At 39.0% G+C, this 23,488-nt stretch overlaps 1 protein-coding gene across 2 annotated transcripts in view; it reads right to left on the bottom strand.

Moving 5' to 3' along the window:
- The window catches only part of cpne5a (copine Va), an 83,973-nt gene that overhangs the window by 48,244 nt on the left and 12,241 nt on the right, over positions 1-23,488 (bottom strand). The window contains exons 2-7 of one of the 2 annotated variants that reach the window (XM_082189302.1): positions 23,038-23,078; positions 21,543-21,589; positions 11,612-11,715; positions 9,868-9,907; positions 9,047-9,061; positions 8,813-8,889 (exon numbers count right to left, since the gene is read on the bottom strand). In XM_082189302.1, coding sequence (XP_082045428.1) covers positions 8,813-8,889; positions 9,047-9,061; positions 9,868-9,907; positions 11,612-11,715; positions 21,543-21,589; positions 23,038-23,078 — 324 coding nt within the window. The remainder of the gene's footprint in view (positions 1-8,812; positions 8,890-9,046; positions 9,062-9,867; positions 9,908-11,611; positions 11,716-21,542; positions 21,590-23,037; positions 23,079-23,488) is intronic. The other variant, XM_082189303.1, reaches the window with a different exon arrangement.

Here is a 23,488-nt window from a genome sequence, read left to right as displayed (position 1 = left end):
AATTGTACACTGCTGAAAGCTCAGATAAACATTCCAGGACTGAGCTGTTAAGAGATTTACCTGTTTTATCTGAAGAAAAAAAGCTGTCATTAGAGAACGATATCGCTTTTGAGGAAGTCTCTCGAGCTGTGATGGGTCTATCTTCAGGCCGTTGTCCGGGAATGGATGGACTACCAGCTGAGTTTTACAAGACTTTTTGGCCAATTGTAGGTCAGGACTTTTTTAAAGTGTTTCAGAAATGTTGTCATGAAGGAACTCTTCCAACCAGCTGTCAAAGAGCGGTTTTGTCTTTGCTCCCGAAAAAGGGTGATTTAACACTCCTAAAGAACTGGAGACCTGTTGCAATCCTGTGTACAGATTATAAAATATTTTCAAAGGTTTTAGCAAATAGGTTAAACAAAGTTTTGCATGAAATCGTACATAAAGATCAGTCATATTGTGTTAAAAATCGGTTAATTACAGATAATCTTCATTTAATTAGGGATGTTTTTGATTATGCCAATTGTAATGATCTTAATCTGGGTCTTTTGTCTTTAGATCAAGAAAAGGCTTTTGATAGGGTTGATCATGTTTTTTTGTTTGATACCCTTAATGCTTTTGGTTTTGGGAAAAGTTTTATTTCAATGATCAAACTTCTTTATACCAAAGCAACATGTATGATTAAAATGGGTGGTGGGTTAAGTATCCCTATTAATGTAAGAAGAGGTATCAGACAGGGTTGCCCAATTTCAGGACAATTGTACAGTATCGTAATTGAACCATTGCTATGCAAACTGAGAAGGGAACTAATGGGTTTACAGGTTAATACCATGAATTACTCTATTAAATTATCTGCATATGCTGATGATCTCACAATTATAATCAGAGAGGAAAGTGATATTCAGGTACTTAAAGAGTCTTTAGAGTGTTATGGTAAAGCCTCGTCCGCTGTAGTCAACTGGAGCAAAAGTGATGCTTTGTGGTGTGGAACGGTTTCTAAAGGTCCAATACTTCCTGGTGGGTTACAGTGGGGGAGAACAGGTTTTAAGTATTTAGGGGTCTTTATAGGAATAGAGCAGTATAGAGATAAAAATTGGGAGGGCCTTGTGGAGAAAGTGTGTGCTCGGTTGTCTCGCTGGAACTGGTTGCTGCCTCAGCTGTCCTATAGGGGGAGGGTTCTGGTATGTAACAACCTGGTTGCTTCTTCATTATGGCACAAAATGATGATACTAGAACCTCCCGAAAAGCTGGTGAAAGAAATACAGCAGCGGATAGTAGACTTTTTCTGGTCGGGACAGCATTGGCTGAAGGCTGCTGTGCTATACTTACCAAGGCAAGAAGGAGGCCAGGGGCTGATTGACATCAAATCGAGACTAAAGGCTTTTCGAATACAGACAGCAAGGAGATTAGTCTATGGTGTGGATGTGAGCTGGGCTGAGATCGCATGTGCTCTCTTGAGAAGAGTAGGAGACATGGGACTAGACCGTCACCTGTTTCTGATGGATCTTAACAAACTGGATTTGTCTGGACTGAGTCTCTTTTACAGATCACTCTTTAAATCATGGGCACTTTTCAAGTTCCCACGGGATGGAAGTGACATTCAGAACTTGTGGCTGAATGAAGAGCCGCTTTTCTTTAATCCTGCTCTGGATGTGGATGCTCTTAAATCGGACACTCTTAGAAAAGCCATGTGGGCAGCAAACATTTTAAAGATTGGACATTTGCGAGTCAATAAAGAATGGATTAACCCTGAGAATTTAGCTGAAAAACTGAGAATTAAATCTATCAGATTGATAAAAAATGTGCTGATTCAGATCATTGAGACCCTGCCTCAGGATTACAAACTGGCAATGGAAAGTTTTGAAAAAGAGACTGATCACTGTAGTTTTCCTCAGCTGCTTTTTTCACCAGAGAATGGTACATGGCAAGAGAAAGAAGGTTGCTTGCTGTCCTTTAAGAATCATCAGCCGAAGTACTTTTGCAATGCTGATAAGACGGACATATATACTATGTGTGTGAAATCATGGCATCTTAAAGCACTAGAGACTGTTAGCGAGTCCAAATGGCAAGAGTTTTTTGGGCCAGGCGCCTCCCCCAAAGGCAGTTGGAGGTCCCTGTACAAACCTCCCATTGAGAAGAGGTCTGGAGACCTGCAGTGGAGGATAGTACACGGGATAATAGCTACGAACAGACACATAGCACACCTTGATCCACAGGTAGGGGAGGGCTGTCCTTTCTGTGGGGAACAGGAGACAGTTTTTCATTTGTTTTTAAAGTGCAAAAGACTTCAACCAGTTTTTTGTATTTTAGAAGAGTGGTCTCATAAATTGGGAGAAATTTTTACTCCAGTTTCTTTTATTTATGGTCCAAAATACAGTAGAAGAAAGAGGGAAGTGCATGTGTTAATAAATTTTATTTTTGGAAAAGCTAAACTGGCAATTTGGCTATCAAGAAAATATCGTTTGAACGGGGCTGGGTCAGATGATATTGTGTCCATTTTAAAAGGACTAGTAAAATCTCGCATTAAAATTGAGTTCACATATCATAAACTGGTAAATGACATGGAGAAGTTTAAACACCGATGGGCTGTGAATCAGTGTATTTGTGATATTGATAGTGATGATTGTTTGGACTTGTATATTTAATTTTATTTATTTCTCTTTATTTATTTACTCATTTATTTATTTTAGATGCATTTTGTTTTGTTTTTGTCCTGGAAAAATAATGTAAAATTGCATTTTTAAAATTTTGGTAAATAAATGTTTTTTTTGAGCCTCTCTCTCTCTCTCTCTCTCTCTCTCTCTCTCTCTCTCTCTCTCTCTCTCTCTCTCTCTCTTTATTTTACCCTCCCCCTCTCCCCCCTCCCCCCTCTCCCCCTCTCCCCCCCTCTCTCTCTATTTGTCAATGCAGCTCAGCATAATGCATTTCCAGAATCAAAGCATACAAGTCCTGTTTAACACTGATATAGCCTAAAGCACAGGCCCAATCCATCAGCATGACATAATAACCCAACACCAAGGGCCAGAAGCACCATGCCCATTTAAACCGAATGGGGCACAAAAATCCAAATGTCAAAGCTGCCCTTTTCTATACAATGAAAATGCAAATTAAGCAGAAATAAGAAACATATTTTTTTCCTTTGGTATATATGTATGAATATTCTTCGTTGTTCAAAGATAAATAGCCTTAAATTGGGGTCAATCTGATTAAATCTCCACCACTAAAGGAGAAAGTTTTACAGATGCTTTTAAGGCACAGATGGACCAAATGTACTGTACTCAATAAGGTTTATGTTACCTCCATTCCTATATTGCCTATATGAACACGATCTGAAGTGTAGACAGCTCTAATTGAATCTAAAGCTGGGCTATGTTTTGTGTTCTTCCAGCACACAGCCAGTGAAGGGAGATGATGAATTAACATTGCTGAAATTCAAATCCAATCAGACTACTTTTGCAGTTTGTCTTAAAGCAGATCTGCCCAGAGCTAAATTCTCCTTACTCTGTTTATTGCCAAACAATTATCTGTATTCAGCTGCCAAGTCTGTAGATTTATTTATTTCAACACACCGGACGGATACATTTCAAGAGATGACTGCATCTATATCCGCTGCACAGGATAGAGTGAATGCTAGTCTGTTTCCTGCAATAGATACACAAAGACAGCTCTATGGCTATGGGGAATTAATGAAGAGTGGAAAGAGGACGATATTAGAGTTTGTCAGTGTGTAATAAAGAAGACAGGCTGTTCAACATTTTTCCACAATTTTAGTATTTTTTGATTCTTCAATTGCACACACTTACACTGATTACAAAGTAATTTTTCTTCAGATTCTCTTTCCTTCTGTGATCTATTCAAATAAATTTGGCATGAACACAAAACCAAAGTCACTTGCTGTGTTCCAATTCACCTACTTATACTATGCACTAAAAGCATTTTCTCTTTTTTCGGAAGTTTTTTTTATTTATTTTTTTAGTTCATTTAATTAAGTTAACACAAGTCGACAATTCTTCCTAACGTATTGGAGTGAAAAGTAGAAACACGTTGATCTGCCAGTTGTGGGTCTTTTTTTTTTTTTTTATGCAGAGGACTCTCATATTTTTTCATAATAATGCATATAAAAGGCCAAGCAAATACTTAATGCCCCCGCGTATTTATAAACGCTGACAATATTGTTGCAGATAAAATCTAATGAAATATAAATTAAGCTTTACCTAAACCTCTCTCTTAACAACCAGTCTCTCATCACAATGGGTTGTGGACAATATTAGCCATTAGAGTGTGCATGGATCTATTTATCTTAAGGTCTATCTATCTATTTATTTGATATATATATATATATATATATATATATTAACATTTTCAAATTAACAGCAATATTTGTGTGCCTCATGTCATATGTACAGTAGCATTAATGGCACTTTTTTTATTTATTAATTAATTAATTTATTTGGTGTGACACCCTTTGCTTTTCACTGGACTTTTAGGCAAGGAATTGGCAAAACAGACTTCTGGAAAACTAAAATAATATTTTCTACTGAGGCACTAAAGCAGAAAATAAAAATAACTATCTCGATTCTCAAGACAAATATTTTTGTGAACATCGAGACTTTTGCACAGAATTGTATGTCAGTGACACAACAGATAGCAGTAACTGTTGTTGACTACATTGCCGTGCATTCTATCCAATATACCTGCAGTCAGACTTTGTTTGTGAGTCCTGAAAATTTAAGACAGTCACGGTGTGGAAACCAGTTGCTACCCTGACAACTAAAAGAATTCAGTACACAACCTTATTTATCTCTCTAAAACAGGACTGACAAGTGTATTCTGCTGCTGTGTGGATGCAGTCTCTCTCTCTGTTACAGCCCTTACCCTACCCTGTCTGTCTCCATCTAGTTCAACACCGTCTGGGAAAACTGTACTGAGATCAGGGGCTCAAATTCCCCCTAAAGCTCTTAAACTCCCACAGATTTTGGGCAAAACAGCTCATCATCATCGGGCAATCTCTTTTCCACATCCAAATTTCACCAATCGCACCTTCCTTTCTGCACAGATAATGCCCATAAATGAAAGCAATTCACACACCTCAGTCCAGCATAAGATTGAGTGGGTGTTTCAGGTTGATCAATAGGGTCTGTTCCATCCACAGCACTCACTCAGTTGTGTACCGTATTTAAAGGCTGACTAAACCATGCAATCGTTACATCTACCTCCCTAAACTTCAGCTTAAAAAGCAGCCAGCACAGATTTAGAGGGGGGAAAAGATTTGGAGGGGGAAGATGTGTCTGCACTTTTATGCCCCATGGGTAGATTTTTATTAAAACTACAATTTATTTTTTATTTTTTGCTACATGAAGTCATTATGCCGTCACTTATTTTTCCTATATTTCAAAAACATTTAGGTTTTTTGTATAGATTTTTTTTTTATGTTTAAAATTGAAATTATTGCTGTAAAATGACAATTATCAGAAAAATTTGAATTATTATATAATATCTTTTTTTTTATTTAAAAAATATTTACAAATATTAGAAAATGTTAATTCATATTGTTATGTTTCATTACTATTGGTCACGCTTTACATCTATCTGTGAAGTCTGCAAATATTTAACCAATGAAAAGTATTAAAAAGAGCTTGTGACTAAACCTCATAACTCCACTGGATCCTCGAGCTATCTGTAAAACCTCATATAGCTCCAACCGCCTCTATCGTGAATGAAGTGCCACACACAGTTTGGACCATCTCTTCTTGTTTGCAATGCAAGAGTAAAATAAGAACTGGTTCTTTGAATAAGTACAGTGGGCAACATTTTATTTTAAGTTGTCTGTGTTACTGTGTAATTGTACATTTTAGTACTGAGTAAGAATTAACTACATGTACTTACTATATGTTAAGGGTTAGGATAAGGGTGTGGTTAATGTTAGTTTTATGCAATTATACACAATTACTATAGTAAATGAAAGCTTTAGCATTAAGTTCTGCCAGGAAGACTTAATTGTTACGTCATTCTACCTTTTCATCTATCCAATCGCATTCCAACACTTGTGGTATAAAAGATCGGTACTTACTCATGTTTGAGTTCGCAGATGCTGACGCTTCAATTCACCACCATCCTCCCCACCTCCTCCAAATTGAATCCTTCCCTCCATCCCCCTCACCACCACCACCAGGATGGTCCCTTCCATACCTCACGGGGGTCGGCTGCGCCCCTGCCTTGATCTCAGGCAGGATATGCAGAGTCCGGACCCTCAGATTGCGAGCTACGGATGGGGCCTACGCCAAAGAACTTTATTGCTTGCTGGGTTGCTAATAAATGGATAATTGTCACAGTATTTATTCTCCCGAGTCTTTCTGGTAGAACTACATGTAACGTGTACTAATGACAGTAAAATATTAGAAAAAGTGTTACCGTTTTCTTTACTCTAGAAACACTATATATATATATATACGCAATGTGTTTTTTTTTTCATTTGTGGAGATATAAGGTTTCCGCCCAACAAAAACGATATACATTTTTAAAACTATGATAAACAAAACAAAAAAATAAACAAAAACATGAAATAATCAAAATGATTTAAAATTACTTAATTATTTCCATCACAACCAACAAATTGTACAAAAATATTACCAAACTTTAGTTTATTTAACAAATGACTCAGTGAGGAGACTGTTTGAGGTGAAATATGAGAAAATAAAGAAAAATCAAGATCAAATTATGGAAAAAGTTTGAAAGTATAATGTAATTGGACTTTAGGGGACATAAAAAGCTAGCCATGAGATTAGCCAGAGCAAAACAAGACATTTTGTCTCACATATCTTTCAAATATCAAAAGGTTTTGATACTGGTTTTTTTCTAAAATACCAGTCAGTAGTTGAAGAAACCTCCACCTCTAAAGGTTGTATGCCAAAATCTTTAGGAGTAAATGCAGCATGGAAGTCTGGTTGTGTTCCATAAGCGTTTGCAATCTGCACCGACAAGCCTAATCTGCTACAGTGACATAAGACACAGATGGTGAGGAATAGATGGGAATATCCATCATCACTCCGCAGCTAATAATGCTCTAAACACTACACTAGAACACCAGGCTACGGCCCATTTCAGCAAGATCTGAGCAGACAGTTTAAACCAATCAAATGGAGTGCATGATAGCTGCTTGGCCAAAGTCAAATATACAAGGCCAGAGCCTTGTACATTACATCATGCCAGAGCCTCTTCACGACATGGCCACTATGCCAGAGTCTCCAACCGCCATGGCCGCTACGCCAGAGGCTACGAAACTATCAAAGTGGTCCTCCTTAGGCATTTGAGACTGGCTTCTAGTTTGGCGGATGCACCACTGATGTCGGTGCGAACAGCTGGCACCTCAATGGTCCCAACATCCTCCCCAAGCTCAGCCTCCCAAGTTCAGTGGTCCCGACTCCCAAGTCTTAGGTCTAAGAGGTCCTTCCACCGTCGGCTGTGTTTCCTGTGATGGCAACTGGCATCTTGTGTGTGTGGGCCGTTCACAATTCAGCTACACCTTTTGAGGCGGTGGCATCCGCTCATGAACTCTCTGTACACGATGACACAACCACAGAGATTGTACCTGTACTTCCTGTCTGCCCGGTTGTGAAGCCAACCCTAACCTCTCTGTGCTCTTTGTTCCAGTTCTGCCTGATCTGCACTGGTGGCCTTCAGCTCCGCCATGGTGGTCACCGGTCCTGCCTGCTCCACTGTGGTGGTCTTCTGCTACACCTTGGTGGTCACCAGCCCCATCTGCCCTGCTGTGGTGGTCTTCTGCTCTGCCGTGGGGACCTTCAGTCCTGTCTACTCTGCCGTGGTGGTAATCTGCCCCGCCATGGTGGTCTTCAGTCCCGTCAGCTCCTCCTTGGCCAGCTGCTCTGTCTGCTACACTCTTGTCACCCACTCGCCCTGATCCAGCCTGGTCACCTGCATCTCATATCATTGAATCATTGAATTGGCTCTATCACTCTCTCTCCTCTCTCTCATTCATTCATTCATTCACTCATTCATATAACCCATCGCCTGGACTTATGTTTGATTACTTACACCTGTGTCTCATTATCTTGTTAATGCCTGCCTATTTAAGCTCTGTGGTTTCATTCATTCTTTGCGAAGACTTGTAAGGGTCACACTACAATTACCCTCTGGTAACCCGTGGTTTTGACTTTCTGCTTGGTTTTCCAGATTTCCCTGTTTGCCTTTCCAGATTTCCCTGTTTGCCTTTCCAGATTTCCCTGTTTGCCTTTCCAGATTTCCCTGTTTGCCTTTCCAGATTTCCCTGTTTGCCTTTCCAGATTTCCCTGTTTGCCTGTGTTTGTCTGCCCTGTTGTCTATTTAGATTATCTGCCCTGAGTTTTGACCTATTTATGCCTGTTTTATGGATTATGATTCCGGATTGCCCTAAGAAAAGCTTTTGGATCCTCAACCCATGTTTCAGAGTAGTGACAGAAGCCTTAATGAGCATGAGTATTTAATAGCATTTCAAAAATCTTACCAGCCCTAAACTTTAAACAGTAGTGTATATGCATTTTTTATGTAGATAATTTCTTAATCTATGTGTAAGTAATTTCTTAGTATATGTGGCTTAAAAACACCAAAGTAATTGCCCTTTTTACAGTGTAGATAGATAGGCAGCCAACGGAACGAAGGCGATCTACTTAAGAACAGCTGCACAGAAAGTCATTTCTTTGTTTCCTGTCGCTGGTAATCTGTCTGAGATGGTTTCAGGCACAACCGTTGAGCCCATACAGCTTCTCTAACTTTGAATACATCCCGATCTGATTGAGGAGGTAAGCGTGGCTCATAGAACAGTGCATTAGCTTCTTACCCCAGAGGCTTTTCCAGATGACTGCCTGGTGAACCCACTATCTCACCCAGAGTGCAGAAGGTCTGACCTAGGAAGTCCTACAAAAGGGCGGCCCGAACAAAAGATGGCCCACAGGAGGCAGGATTGGCATGCAGGAAGTAAAGCAGAGAGAGCAGAATGAGTCAGGGTGGTACTGTGTATAAATGAGTTGTACCGGTAAAGAGAAAATTCTAGGAGTGCAAGGCAGAGACGTACGTTGAAATCGGAGGGCTTCCAGGAGGGAGGTGAGGCCGCAAATATATCAATAACAACAGAGCATATCATGTAACAGAAAAGACAAAAAAAACAAAAACAAAAAAAAACGAATTGAAGAAGTCAGGTCGAAGAGGATAGGAGAGAAAAAACGAGAGTTAGAGAATAGTGAGAAAGAATCTTGGAGAAGAGAGAAAGGGAAAAACACCCACGATGATCACGGATTACAAACAAAACAAAAAAGAGTGAGAAAATCATAAATCTGAATTTCACTAAAGATGAAGATTAACAAACACAGACAGAAACACCAAAGCCTTCGGTTGGTTCTATACAAAATCGTAAAAAGTAAAAAAAAAAAAATTATAATAAGTCTAATTTACATAGAAAGAAAGCTTGTTTTTGGTAAAAAGAATGACAATGCCTGTGAATGAAAAGTGCTGCAAGTGTTTAGTAAATTCATCCCTCAACTCATTATATATTTTAGCTTGCTTTTGATCAGTTTAATAGGGAACAAATTGTCTGTATTTACAAAAGTGAAACACAATGCAGAATACAGTTCTATATTGTGCTATTGTGAGCCAAAGTGAGTGTTTTATTAGAGAGCCAGAGAGAGAACTTTAGTTCTTCAGTTTTGCACAGCTTTGATAATGATACAAAATATGACATCATTTTCAATCATTTTAGATTGCATAAAACCAACCGCAGAATGAAGAAGCATGCATGTCAAAATGTGCAATCACCAAAGAACACAAGGAACTTTCATATACATCCAAGCAAACACACATGCACATACATACACATACAAAGTGCTGCTATATACTCACGTGTTTGGCCAGATCAGGACTTTTGGAGTCAATGTCAAATCTGAAATCCAAGAGAACAGCTTCAGTTATATTGTTAGATGACAACATGGTCCATTTTCTCATTATAAAGAGGAATGCTTAACCCATCCTGACATTCTTTAATCTAGATTGGAATAATGATAATGATTATTTTGATTTCTTAAAGAGAATGTCTCTTAAAGGGGTCATCGGATGCAAAAGTCACTTTTACAGTATATGGTGTTTGCATATAAATGTGTCTTTGCAGTGTGTGGACACAACCACCATACAATGAAAAAAATCCATTCACTCCTTTTTTTTAATCCTCAAAAAGCCTAAACACTCTCAATAATCAAGCCGTTTGGATTTTCTGAGCAATATAATGTCATATTGCTCATGCTCCGCCCACGACCTCTGACGGACTGTCCCGTATTAGCATATTTCAGCCCTCAGCCATTTATATACTGTCCACCAAGGCAGCACGTTATGTGTCTTGTGTCGACACACCCCACGGAAGAGAGGGGTGGGGTGAGCAGTTGCTCATTATCATTTAAAGAGACATGCACCGAAACGGGTTGCTGTGAACAGAGCTGTTTTTGAGGAAGTAAAAAGGGTGTTGTTTTCACAACCATTGAGGAATTTTAACCAAAGTATTTTACAAAACTTTACATGAAGACCCTAAAGAATCATACCAACTTGTGGAAATGGGCATCCGATGACCCCTTTAAAGTCCACATGAAATGAAAATTCACCCTATCTGTTTTCTAAATGCATGTTATAGATCATTTTGTGAACAATTAATCTGTGTATGCATTCGTTTTATTTTTTAAAAATTTTTTTTATTGACCTTGTATAATGTTCAATTAAAATGTCTTAACTGGACCTTCCAGTGAAAATTGCATACTTCTCTCTCATGGCGTATTCCAGACTTATCCAATAATTTTTTCCACCTCTGCAAGCTCAAGTTCATCTGCCGTCACAAGAATCGATGCATAGAACCAAGTCCTAGATTTTTTATTTTATAATAATTCGTCACACTCGGATGTACATCACAACATGGAGAAAAAATGTTGTCGCTAGTTCTGTTGCATCGTGATTTTAACAAATCAAACCTTTGGTTGTCATAATAATTATGTCCGGAAAAATAGAAGATAGAAGGAGTGTTATTTTTGCAATTACATTTCGCTACTGTAGAAGAAATGACACTTTTCACCCTAAATCAGATCACTACTCGTCTGTATTTTAAATTCTTGCCGCTGTTAAAATGAAAGTGGGTGTGCTGTTCTGGGGCACAGCTGGTTGGCTCTGTGAATATTTGCATTTGTATAAGCGAGACTTGGCATAAACGTGGAATGTTTCTCGCTGACAACTCCAGCCTGAACTGCAGCAGCCCCTTTTCACCACAGCAGAATAACCCATTTAAAGTGGTGAATGAGAGCGAGATGGACAGTCAGGAGCAGGGAAGGGAGGAATGCTTTGTAAATCATCTGGGCGCCACACATTTGCTTTTGAACCGCTGCGTAAAAGATTGAGGATAAAACTCATCTGAAATATTTATCACCCTTTCACTGATCCAGCCCCTTACACATGACAGTCAAGAGAGAGGCAGCATCAATAATTACAGAGGAAGACGCACTGGGAGAGGGAGAGACAAACAGACAGAGCGAGAGCAGAAAGCCTGGAGTGGGACAGCACATCGGAGAGTGAGGCAGATATCTGTGTGTCAGCATCAAAGGGAATAACTCACATGTCAAAGCGAAGATTCTGTTTCTCCTCAAAGAAATAGTCCAGGATGTACTTTCTCACAAAGTCTGGATTCAGGGTGTTGTCAATGACTTCAGTTCTCCCAAACTACACAAAAAGAGAGAGAACAGCTACATGAGAATGAAAAAGTTGTCACAGTGCAGCCACCGGCATCTCTGTCCAGTCCAAGCCCTGTTCTTCTGACTCGGCAGCCATAGGAAAAACTAGAAGAGGTGATATTTTGAGAGGTGAAGTATCTATGCTTCTAATGAACAACAAGAACCCCTGCTCAGAATCAATCATGTGTATGTTTGTGTGGCACGTATATGTGTGCGTGTGTTTGTGTGCAAATGAAGACTACACGGGTAATAAATATTCAGGAATATTCATGAGGTCATGGCTCTGAGCTCATGCCTGGGATGTAAATTTAATAACAGTCTCTTCATCCACCTGAACATATGCAGTACTGCAAACTTTGATTTCTATGTTAATGTAAAAATAACAGTTTTATCTGTGCTATATATGAATTACTGTGCAACCACAAACATTCCAATTTCAATACATTCCTTATGTAACATCCTCTGAAAAAGCAGAAGGCCTTTCATTCCAGCCGTGACTCATCTGTAAGAGCAGGTGGAATATACTGCAACAAATATTATTCAGATTTTCTAGACTTTTTTATGTCGTAAAGTGAGCAGGATAAATAAAAATTTAGCGTATGGATTCGGCAGGCATGTATAATGATACTAAGGGGGGCAGCGGGTGCTTGAGCCCTCCCCAGCTCTTAAGGCGCCCCACTATTTTCCCAATGTAAATCTGTGGGGGAAAATGGAACTGCAGTGCGCTCTAATTAAGAGCCACTGGGGCAGATTTCAGACCTGCTCATTTCTACGTTACCTTACGTAAATCTCGCTCCAGACCCAGACGATATCAATCATCTTCAACTGTGTATATTATTCTGCATCAGGTCAGTAACTAGTTGGCATGCCTTTTCTTCCTATGTGGAGTAGCGTATCAAATGAATAAATGTATAATATGCTCAAATGATATGCTCTGTTGTGTTTGTTTCATGCTTGACTTACTTTTCCTCACTGGAATTCCTCTACAACTTGTAATATTTTAAAGCTACATTTGGAGGTAATAAATACTACATTAAGGCAATTCAAAGATAGAGACAGAGCGTATTTAGGCCACGCCCACACCGGGGGGGGGGGGGGGGGGGGGGGGGGGGGGGGGGGGGGACAATCCAACCGTCTCCATTGACTTTGCATTGCAAGAGGCTGCCTCCTTGTCATTTATGACTTATAACAAAAAACAAAACAATGTCTAAAAGCTGCTATGTGACAAGGTGTACAGCAAACAAGTTAAATAACCCAGAAATACATTTTTATAAGCTGTTGACCCCAAAAAACGATTGTTTCAGGACATAAAAGTGGATCATTTGAGACAGAGCGCTACTAGTTCTCGAACTACTCTGAGAACTACGCCCACTGGAACGCGACATGATATTGTAAAAAAAAAAAAAAAAAACATTCATAATTTTAACCATGTCGATTGCTTATTTCACCACCCTATGTGAACCTGAGAGGAGGAGATATACTGAGAAGTAAAATTTTATTGGTCTATGTCAGTGCCCCTTTTCCTTACCTTCCTTTTTTTGGAAAAATGATCCGACTGAATGGCCCAACATGAAATACCCTGATATCTACAACTATTTGATCGAATCACCAGGTAACAGCATCATTTCACCTACTGTACGATCAAAACACACACTGTTACTAAAATAATGGGACAAGTCAGAGCCGATCAGCCCTATACGCACACTACGCAAGGTGCGTAGGGCCCCGCAAATGACTCAAGGCCCCGCCTCCCCCTCGTGTCAAAGCGTGTCAATCAATGTTTACAATATCGATGAGAAAATAAAGCGGAACTATATCTTCTGGTCACGAAAAGAGAGAGAAAAAAACACCATGAGAGTTAATTGCGGCAACAGTTATCAGGTAGACTTGTGTGCTCTCCTCTCAAAGTTTGATGTCAGCAAAGAACAGTAGGCTAAAGTTAAGTTGATGTGAGTTGATTTATTATGTTTAATAAACGACAAAGGACAACGGTGTTTGTTTATAAACTGCAGCTCGGTAAAGATAACCGCGTCGCGCGTTAACATGCGTTCATATGCGCGTGCAGGAAATGAAACGCGCACTTTCCAGCAGAAACATCTGTTGTGAGTCGGGACCAGTACAATATGGGCGTGATGGCACTCCTCAGTCCTCATTATAGTTTTAAAACAAGATGATGATTATCTAGTCGTTCAGTCAAGGTTTAGTTACAACTCTGCACTAATGCAATATGGAAAGCAATGTATTGACATTGACTATTGATAGGCTCCATTGAATTTAAAATGTTGATTGGCTGGAGATTCTGCTCAATATGGATGCACATCCCTCAGTAAAAATAATAACCATCAAGTATCAAGAATTACTTTTATCATTTAAAACACAGTGACATGCTATGGCGCCATTTTAGCTTTTATTCAATCACAGGATATGCATTTTTGATATCAATAATTAAATTTGTAATATTTAAAATGTGAATTCTTGATATTAAGAATTAACTTTTTACTAGTAACAATGTCTTCTGATATCAGGAATTACATTTTCACTAGAACTAAAGGGATTGTAGTTGGAGGCAAATGGTTCATGGCTCACGGGTCAGGTAGCCTACCGTATACGGGTAGGTAGATAGGTGTATCTAACCCTATGAGGGCCCCTAAACAGAATTTTGCTTAGGGCCCCAGGGAGGTCAGGATCGGCTCTGGGACAAGTTAGCTATTAGAAAGCTGTATTAGCTATATATACACTCACCTAAAGGATTATTAGGAACACCTGTTCAATTTCTCATTAATGCAATTATCTAATCAACCAAACACATGGCAGTTGCTTCAATGCATTTAGGGGTGTGGTCCTGGTCAAGACAATCTCCTGAACTCCAAACTGAATGTCAGAATGGGAAAGAAAGGTGATTTAAGCAATTTTGAGCGTGGCATGGTTGTTGGTGCCAGACGGGCCGGTCTGAGTATTTCACAATCTGCTCAGTTACTGGGATTTTCACGCACAACCATTTCTAGGGTTTACAAAGAATGGTGTGAAAAGGGAAAAACATCCAGTATGCGGCAGTCCTGTGGGCGAAAATGCCTTGTTGATGCTAGAGGTCAGAGGAGAATGGGCCGACTGATTCAAGCTGATAGAAGAGCAACTTTGACTGAAATAACCACTCGTTACAACCGAGGTATGCAGCAAAGCATTTGTGAAGCCACAACACGCACAACCTTGAGGCGGATGGGCTACAACAGCAGAAGACCCCACCGGGTACCACTCATCTCCACTACAAATAGGAAAAAGAGGTTACAATTTGCACGAGCTCACCAAAATTGGACAGTTGAAGACTGGAAAAATGTTGCCTGGTCTGATGAGTCTCGATTTCTGTTGAGACATTCAGATGGTAGAGTCAGAATTTGGCGTAAACAGAATGAGAACATGGATCCATCATGCCTTGTTACCACTGTGCAGGCTGGTGGTGGTGGTGTAATGGTGTGGGGGATGTTTTCTTGGCACACTTTAGGCCCCTTAGTGCCAATTGGGCAGCGTTTAAATGCCACGGCCTACCTGAGCATTGTTTCTGACCATGTCCATCCCTTTATGACCACCATGTACCCATCCTCTGATGGCTACTTCCAGCAGGATAATGCACCATGTCACAAAGCTCGAATCATTTCAAATTGGTTTCTTGAACATGACAATGAGTTCACTGTACTAAAATGGCCCCCACAGTCACCAGATCTCAACCCAATAGAGCATCTTTGCGATGTGGTGGAACGGGAGCTTCGTGCCCTGGATGTGCATCCCACAAATCTCCATCAACTGCAAGATGCTATCCTATCAATATGGGCCAACATTTCTAAAGAATGCTTTCAGCACCTTGTTGAATCAATGCCACGGAGAATTAAGGCAGTTCTGAAGGTGAAAGGGGGTCAAACACAGTATTAGTATGGTGTTCCTAACTTCCTAATAATCCTTTAGGTGAGTGTATATTAGCTATGTGTGCAAGTAGCTGTAGCTTGGGCCAATTGGTAGCCTATTCGTCCAAAAGCTTTCTATGTCAGATAAATGCTATTATTTTGAACGATGGTTTGTTGTAAAAAGAAAATAAGTGTATGACATTAAAAATATTTTTTGAATTAAATTTTACATAAATAGGTTAACCAAAACAAATGTGTTTATGTCTGAGAACATAGGCTACTTACCTGCAGACACTGAAATGACATCCCAGCGTGCACCTTGACGTCAATTTAACATCAATATGACATAAACATTGATGTGAAAATTACGTCACGAAATAGGTCAAAAATGAAAGTCATATTGACGTCAAAGTGTCAATGTCAATTTGATGTCAAGATTTTGACCTCTGCTGATGTCATTTTGCCAAACAAAAAGGTGAAATGCATGGCCGTACACTTACTACCAGCTTACTTAAAACTAACCAGATTTACTTTATTTAATTTCCGGGTTAAAGAAATTATATTTTGTATTTTAAAGACACCATGATGGTGGTTAGCGTTTGCTTTAGTTGTGCTCTTGACCCTTGACTTTTTAATATAAAATTTTCTCTGGCTGCTATAATTGAGTGTTTATAAAGCACAATTGTTGTAGCAAAAAAAGCCATGAGAAAATTAGATTAGGTGATGTTGGCTGTTTATGATTATGACGCATTGCGCTCTATCTCTATAGCATTCGATGCATATGTTGTGTTCTTAAACCCTGTCAATCCACATTGGAGAGCCACCCTCAGACTGAATAATGCAACCCCTGTCAAAAGTGTTCTGCGTGTGTTCAGCGATTACAACATAAAGCTTACAAAATGTTTAAACTGGCGCTAAGACCCAAAATCTGCCCTACCTACATTTTTGGTCAGGAGCCGCTACTGATTGATTCACTAATGATAAAAGCTCATCTTCATCTTCTACTGTCTCTGTATGGATGTGTCCATTGTTGGTTTTATGTATGAAACTTAAATCAGAGTTTGAAGGCAGGAAAAGGAAATGAGGAGAGGAGAGGAGAGGAGAAGAGAAGAGAAGAGAAGAGAAGAGAAGAGAAGAGAAGAGAAGAGAAGAGAAGAGAAGAGAAGAGAAGAGAAGAGAAGAGAAGAGAAGAGAAGAGAAGAGAAGAGAAGAGAAGAGATTACAGAAGCCTGTCGTCTTTGCACTGTATTCTTGAAGGCTGCTCGGCAGTCGGTTCCCTCAGCTAATTGTGTTTTCCATGAATAATTAAACAAGATGAGGCAGATGAGAAATGCATAAATAAATGAATCACTAGAAGGGTGTTACAACACCCAGGCCACACAGAAATGAAGGAGACAGCTTATGAGGGATAAGGAAGTGATGTGTTGATTTAAACATACTGTAGGTGATTTTGAAGACCACAGTGATCTTGTAAAAAGGATACAGAAAAACACTGTATCACAACAGTCTGACTTTCTTACAAACATGCAGTGCAATATATAGTTAGTACCTGAGGCATGTCTGTCTGACGTTCTCTGCTGTAGTTTAGATGCATAAACTCCAGAATTAAACGATTTTTTCCAAATCACATAGCCTGAACCACAAATAGTCCTAAAACTATATAAATTTGGTTAAATTTATATTTCAAGGCCATAAACATAATGACTAAACATTCTCAAGCAAGGCTCTGTGATAGCAGAGCACAGAGTCATTAGCATTCACAGCATAATGCTTTATGTACTGCTAATAAGACCTCACAGTCTGGCTTTATTTTATCATTTCACCGGCTGCTATAAATCATTCTGTTAACCTGCTGCATAGAGCCATAAAGCCTTTTATGTTTGTCATATGGTGCATCATTCTATTCTGCAAGTATTGCACTGGTTTCCAACATCCTTTTTGTCTAAACTGTTTTTGGAGAGAAATCCCATCGGAGAGAGGAGATGCAAAGAAAAACATTTAACTTATATCACCAAACTGCTTTTGGAAAAGCTTTACCACCCACTGGGTGTTAGAGACAAAGCCAAGGCAGTGAAAAGGGGCTGAAGCGTGTTGTTCATACGACTGTGCAAAACAGGAGAATTAGCACAAGGTCACATTCAGAAATTATTTGTACATTTTGAACCTCGCAATAGCAGTGATGAGACAAAAAGATCACAAGAGGTGTAAAAAATTAAGGTTAATAAAGTTAATGATGATGCACAGAAGAGAAAAACGAAGAGAAGTTATTTTTAAAATGACAAACATGCAAAAGTTCAAGCTCTAAGTGAAAATGTATCATCATATGATCTGATTGTCAATAGTCGATAATATAAGAAGGAAAAAAATCTGTGACTTTAGAAAGTGAGATTTAAGATATTTGGGATTTCTAGACATTTTCATTCTAATTTTATGAGAATATGGAAGTCTGCACCAAATATATAACAATTACGACACAAAGAGGAACATTAGAATTTAAATCACTTTCAGAGCAATTTTCTTGACAGCCAATCAGAATCTTAAAAGAGCTTAAGCGTTTAATCCAGCAGACAACAAATGCTAATTATAACAGTGTTATCGTCCATTGGTGTTCACGCTAATATAATTATCATTATAGTTATCTTTATAGTCATCATTCTTGATGTGAATAGGCCTTTAGGCCTTAAGCTTTCAGATTGTTTTAAAATAAACATTTACAACTGCAAATCATGTTAAACTTTCTTAAAGGTGTTAAACATGATTTTTTAAATTAGAATGCCACTCATAAAATATCCCTATTACTTAGATGTTTTTGTTTAGTCAGGCAAAAGCCACTGATGCACTTTCTGCTTGTCCAGCATTCCTTGCAATCATGGGCAGCTCTTATACTGAGAGTGTGGTAGTGGAAGCATTATCATTTATGTTTAACACCATTTTCAGCTTCGTCAGTAGTTGTCAGATTGGGGTGTGAGAACGCTATTTTGATTTAAAAAGGGGTGTGTCTAACTCAGTCCGGAGGAAACTCCAGAAAGGATGACACCACTTACAGAATCTTTAAATAATATATACATACAGTATATTTTATTTAAGCAATAAGGTACGAGAGGCTGTACTGTATCGTGAATAAGTCACGGCTGAAGGGCGTTGTTAGGCACGACGAAAAGCGGAATATTTATAAAACGGTTAGTTCCAGTCCTTGATTCTGATTGGTCAATAGGTTTTATTCACGATAAAACACGGCTATGACCGCTTCACCCTAAGGTTCCATAGCCTTGTCCCAAATGGCACCCTAACGGTGCGTGTCCACTGGCACGGAGCGGAGCGAAGCGAGCGTTTTCAATTAATTCCTATGGAAGTTGAGCTTCACGCTCGCGCAGTGCATTGTGGGATTGACAGTGGACCGGAGAAAGTGTTGAGAGCATAGACAGTAAAAAAAATGGACACAGCGACCCCACTGGATTCAACAGAGAAAAGTGAAGTCAATTCGAAGCACTCACTTCCTGGTGGCCGAGCGTACTGCGCAGACTCAAACTGAGCTTGACGACGTAGATGTGACGTGAGCAACCCGTCTGTCTTCTAGTAGCTGTGCCGAGAGAAATCTGAATCATTCCCTTCCGAAACTTGCAGAGACGGAGAGTGTGAGTAGGAGGTGTCCATAAGCTAGGAGCAGGAGAAACTTTTGCTAAGTATTCTGATTAACTATTTTGTCACTTTGCCTCCACGTCCCCCCGATTGCCCGCGAGCTTCTCCTCCTGTCCATACGGTAATTCTCTACTGTGCGACAGAGAGTCGCGTGGTTATGACGCAGTCGTTAACCTATTTTTACAAAAACTGCTTCTACGGGGCCATAACGTAAGATACAAGGTAATGGAGCCTTTTATACATTTTCATATACAATTTTCGTTTCTTTAGAAATAAATAATGGACAAATGGAGCCTTTAAACGCCTCAGATGTAAAGTTATTCGCTGTCAAAGTGACGCCAAAATGAATGGGAGTCAATGGAATGCTAACAGCAGGTGATGGTCTGCTAATCAATGGCGGCGCCCAGGGAAGCCTCAGTTTTTTATGAAACATTGCCCCCCTGCCTGGTTAAGAGCGTAAAAAATTTGGGCCGTTCGGTCGGCGGCCGATTGCTGTGAGGTTCGGGATGTGACATCTGTCTTTAGAGTTTAAAAATATGCAGATTGTGCCGGTTTTATTGCTGGATTTAGTATGTAAATCGTTTTGTTTACGAATTAGAGGCTTTGCAGTTGTTATACATGTTAAATATTTTATTTGGATGTGTTCATTGTGATTATATTGGCTGGGTTTATAAAAGTTTATAAAATTGAAAGGATATCTTTGCTTGGTGCATTTGGAAACAAAGCTTGTCTATTTCTAAATGTAATCGCGTGCATCTCTGATGAAAAAACTTAGATTAAACACAACCGACACACCCCAAAGCGGAGGCGGTATAGCGTTGCCAGCGGCACAGTTTTGTCGCTGTAGTGGACACGCACCGTTAAGGGCTTTTCCCATGCCATGACATGTTAATCATTTGTCAGTTGCGTCTTGCTTCTCTGTGTTCACAAGTTTCAGTCGTTTCAACATAAAAGTCTTCTCTACTGACTGACTCACTCATAAAGACAGTCTTTGCCGCCATCTAATGGCGAAATAATGTACACTCTTTTGCCGTGATTTATTCACGATACAGCATAGCCTCTCGTACCTTATTGTTTACATATATATATATTAGTACTAATCATTTATTGAATATTAGTGTCTTTTATCAAATTAAATATTTAAATCAAAGCAATAAGCCTTGTTTTACTACATTTAAGCAGATTTTGCACATAAAAACACTCTTATCCATGGTAAAATCTCTGTAATGTGTATAACTGAGTGGTTTCATTGCTTATTAATGTATAAAGAATTAAATACAAAAAAACAAGAAAAAAGTTAAAAGAAAGTGAAATACAGTAGTGAAACCATGGGCACAATCACTCAGTGAAAGTAAGGTGCTTATGCTGTGTTAGTAACAAAGAGAGAGACACACATACGGCCAAATCTCCTGCTGAGACAGAGAAACGCACAAAGAAAACTCCATCCTTATCAATCCCTTACAGCTTGACTGCCTCTTTTCCACAGCGGTCGGTATTATACCCAAACAAGAGGCATCTTACATGGGCAGAGGCATGGAGAAAGTCTACGCAGCTAATCGGAGTTAGCAACCTGCTCAGTGTTATGTAAGCAGTCGTCTTTCATCATAGGAGAAAGGTGTTCCATCAAAACCCGCTATGAAGGAGGAGGATCGACACCAATTCGGTTTTATTTTGGGTCAAAAAGTTGTTACAGCTCCTCATGCGCACATCGTGACATTTACAACCGCTTTGACGCATTCACGTCGGCCTTGAAAACACCTGCTGGAATGACTGTCACCTGCTAATAAGGGATTTAATTAAAATGGTCTCTGTAACACAAACCAAAACTTGCAAAAAAGTACCGCAATGCGATTTTTCATATTCAGGGTCTTTTTTGCAAGCTATGGATATGATAGCCCGAGGATGTCCGTTTTTCAGCTGATTATAATGACCTGCAAAATCCAAAGGCCGAGTCCTCTAGCTCAACACAGCTTAAGTGTGAAAAATCACATTCAATGAGCTGGGAAGCATTACAAATGCCCTGGCCTGTAACTTTAGATCGACTTTAATGCTAATCGCTAACGGAAAGTGTACAATCATCTTAACAGCCAATCACTAAGGGCCATGGGGACAGACTCATGAATATTCAAACGGAGAATCAATGGGCAGTGATGGGCACCAGAGGGCTGTGGAGAGAGTGAAGGGGGCGAGAGACAGAGAGAATATGCAGAGCTGATTAGGGGAAATAAGGGAGTCTCTGTCAGAGCTGATTGTAGGTTTGTTCCCGAACGTGGACACCTACCTCACGCCACTGCTTAGACTCCACTCCCTGAGTGTACAGAACACACACTGAGAAGACGAGAAAGGGAAAAAAAAGAGAGAAATCAGCATCTATTTCATTTTATTTATTTTTTAAGCTTTGAGGTTACAGTTACTGTAGATAAATCTCTGAAGAACAGTTTAAAAGCTAGAAGCTAGTTCATGATTAAAACAAACCTTTTTGAATCAAATCAACACATTTACCTAAACTAATACTGATTTAATGCTACAAGGTAAGTTAAACAGACCCATGGAAAAGAAACGTCTCAAATGAGATCTCTTTTTTTTTTATGTGAATTAAATTGTTTAATTGTTTCTTATAGACAGCAATTAAATTAGACAGAGAACAAATGGAGTTTCCTGCTTTCATTTTTCTCCTGAGAAATAGACCTTATCATTTTCTATCATTACATTCTTCCAATAAATGGAATGTTTTTAAATTATTTTATACAATTATTTAAAAATTTATACTCTGTACAATGTAATCTGGTGGGTCTATTATTCATTTCTGATTAAATTTTTTAGGAGAACAATATATTAAGATATATTAAGTATCTAAATATTAAAGGTATAGCGGAGGATGTTTTACTTCCTGGTGGGTAACCTATACTATTGGTCCTCCTAATTGTCAATCATTCTGGTGAATCAATCAAACTTTTCAAAAAGTGGAGAGGGCGGGTCTTATCTAAAATTTGGAAAGATCCTCCGCTATACCTTTAAGTTAATATTTAACCCTCAAGTTCCATGAAAAATGTAAAAACACATTATTTGAATTTGGGTTCTCAGATGATTCAACAGAAGGTTAAAAGGTCAACATCTAACTACTGGGTTTTTAAGGGGTCAAGGACATATAAAAAAAAAAAAGTTTGAAGGACAAATAAACAAGGTAAATTTGAAAATTATTAGCTTTACACACACTCAATACTGTGGAACATGAAGGTTAAATAAAACCGAACTGAGAATTCTAATAATTTAATAATGTTTAACATCAAGTTTCATTGATGAAAAAGCAACCTCTTTTTTGCAAGGATTAGAATTACAAAGGAGGCCAGCCTATTTGACCTATTGCTCTCTATTTCATAATCTCATGTCTTCAGCGAGAGATTTACTGTACACAAGTCCCCATGACTCATGCAGCATTTGTATTCAGGGGGCTGAGTTCATGCTCTGCATATATTAAGCACTTCTGCATTTTTCTTGATAGTGAAGAAAAGCTGTCACATTGTGATGCAAATTCTATGCATGTGTTTTAGGCAACTTGGAGAAATAGCAGAGTAGACAAATTGCAAAGTGTGGAGAGCGTAAGAAAGTCAGAGAGGTGTGTGGAACCTGAAGAGAACCTGAGAACCGGAAAACATTTCAGTGAGGTACGAAGCCTGGGGAACGAGATTGTATATGTGTGGCAAAAAAAGAGATTTTAAAGAGATTTTAGGTTAAAAAACAAGTACTTCAGCCATGGCAAAAATAGAAATACTTACAAGGATCAGACTTGGAGAACGTGTCTCGATCTAACAGGTTTCTGGGGAAACAGGAGAGAGAAAAAAGTCAAATTAAGGGCTGATAAACTAAGTCACTTTGGTCAAAAAGTTCAGCCATACAATGAATAAAAGGCCTCACAAATAAACCAGATGGAGCTCTCATTTACATGTTATTTCCGAATCCATATTCTCTTCCATAAGCAGCCATTCAAAATGAAATTTTGTCAATGTCACTGTGTTTTGAAGCAAATTACGCTTCCATCATGATATATAAAATAAAGAAGGCATCTCGCTTTTTTTAATGCATGCACATTGTTTTCCAGTCAAAAATTCTACATTTGGCTCCAGGAACATTAGCAGAGCACAAACACAAAATGGAAGGATCTCTATTCTCAATGCTTCATAAAACACATACAAAAATAAATCAAAAATATGCTCAAAAACTGAATCT

Source organism: Leuciscus leuciscus (assembly GCF_965113295.1).
Source record: "Leuciscus leuciscus genome assembly, chromosome: 13".
In the NCBI taxonomy this organism is placed as follows: Eukaryota; Metazoa; Chordata; class Actinopteri; order Cypriniformes; family Leuciscidae; genus Leuciscus; species Leuciscus leuciscus.
This window is presented reverse-complemented; position numbering and strand designations above follow the sequence as displayed.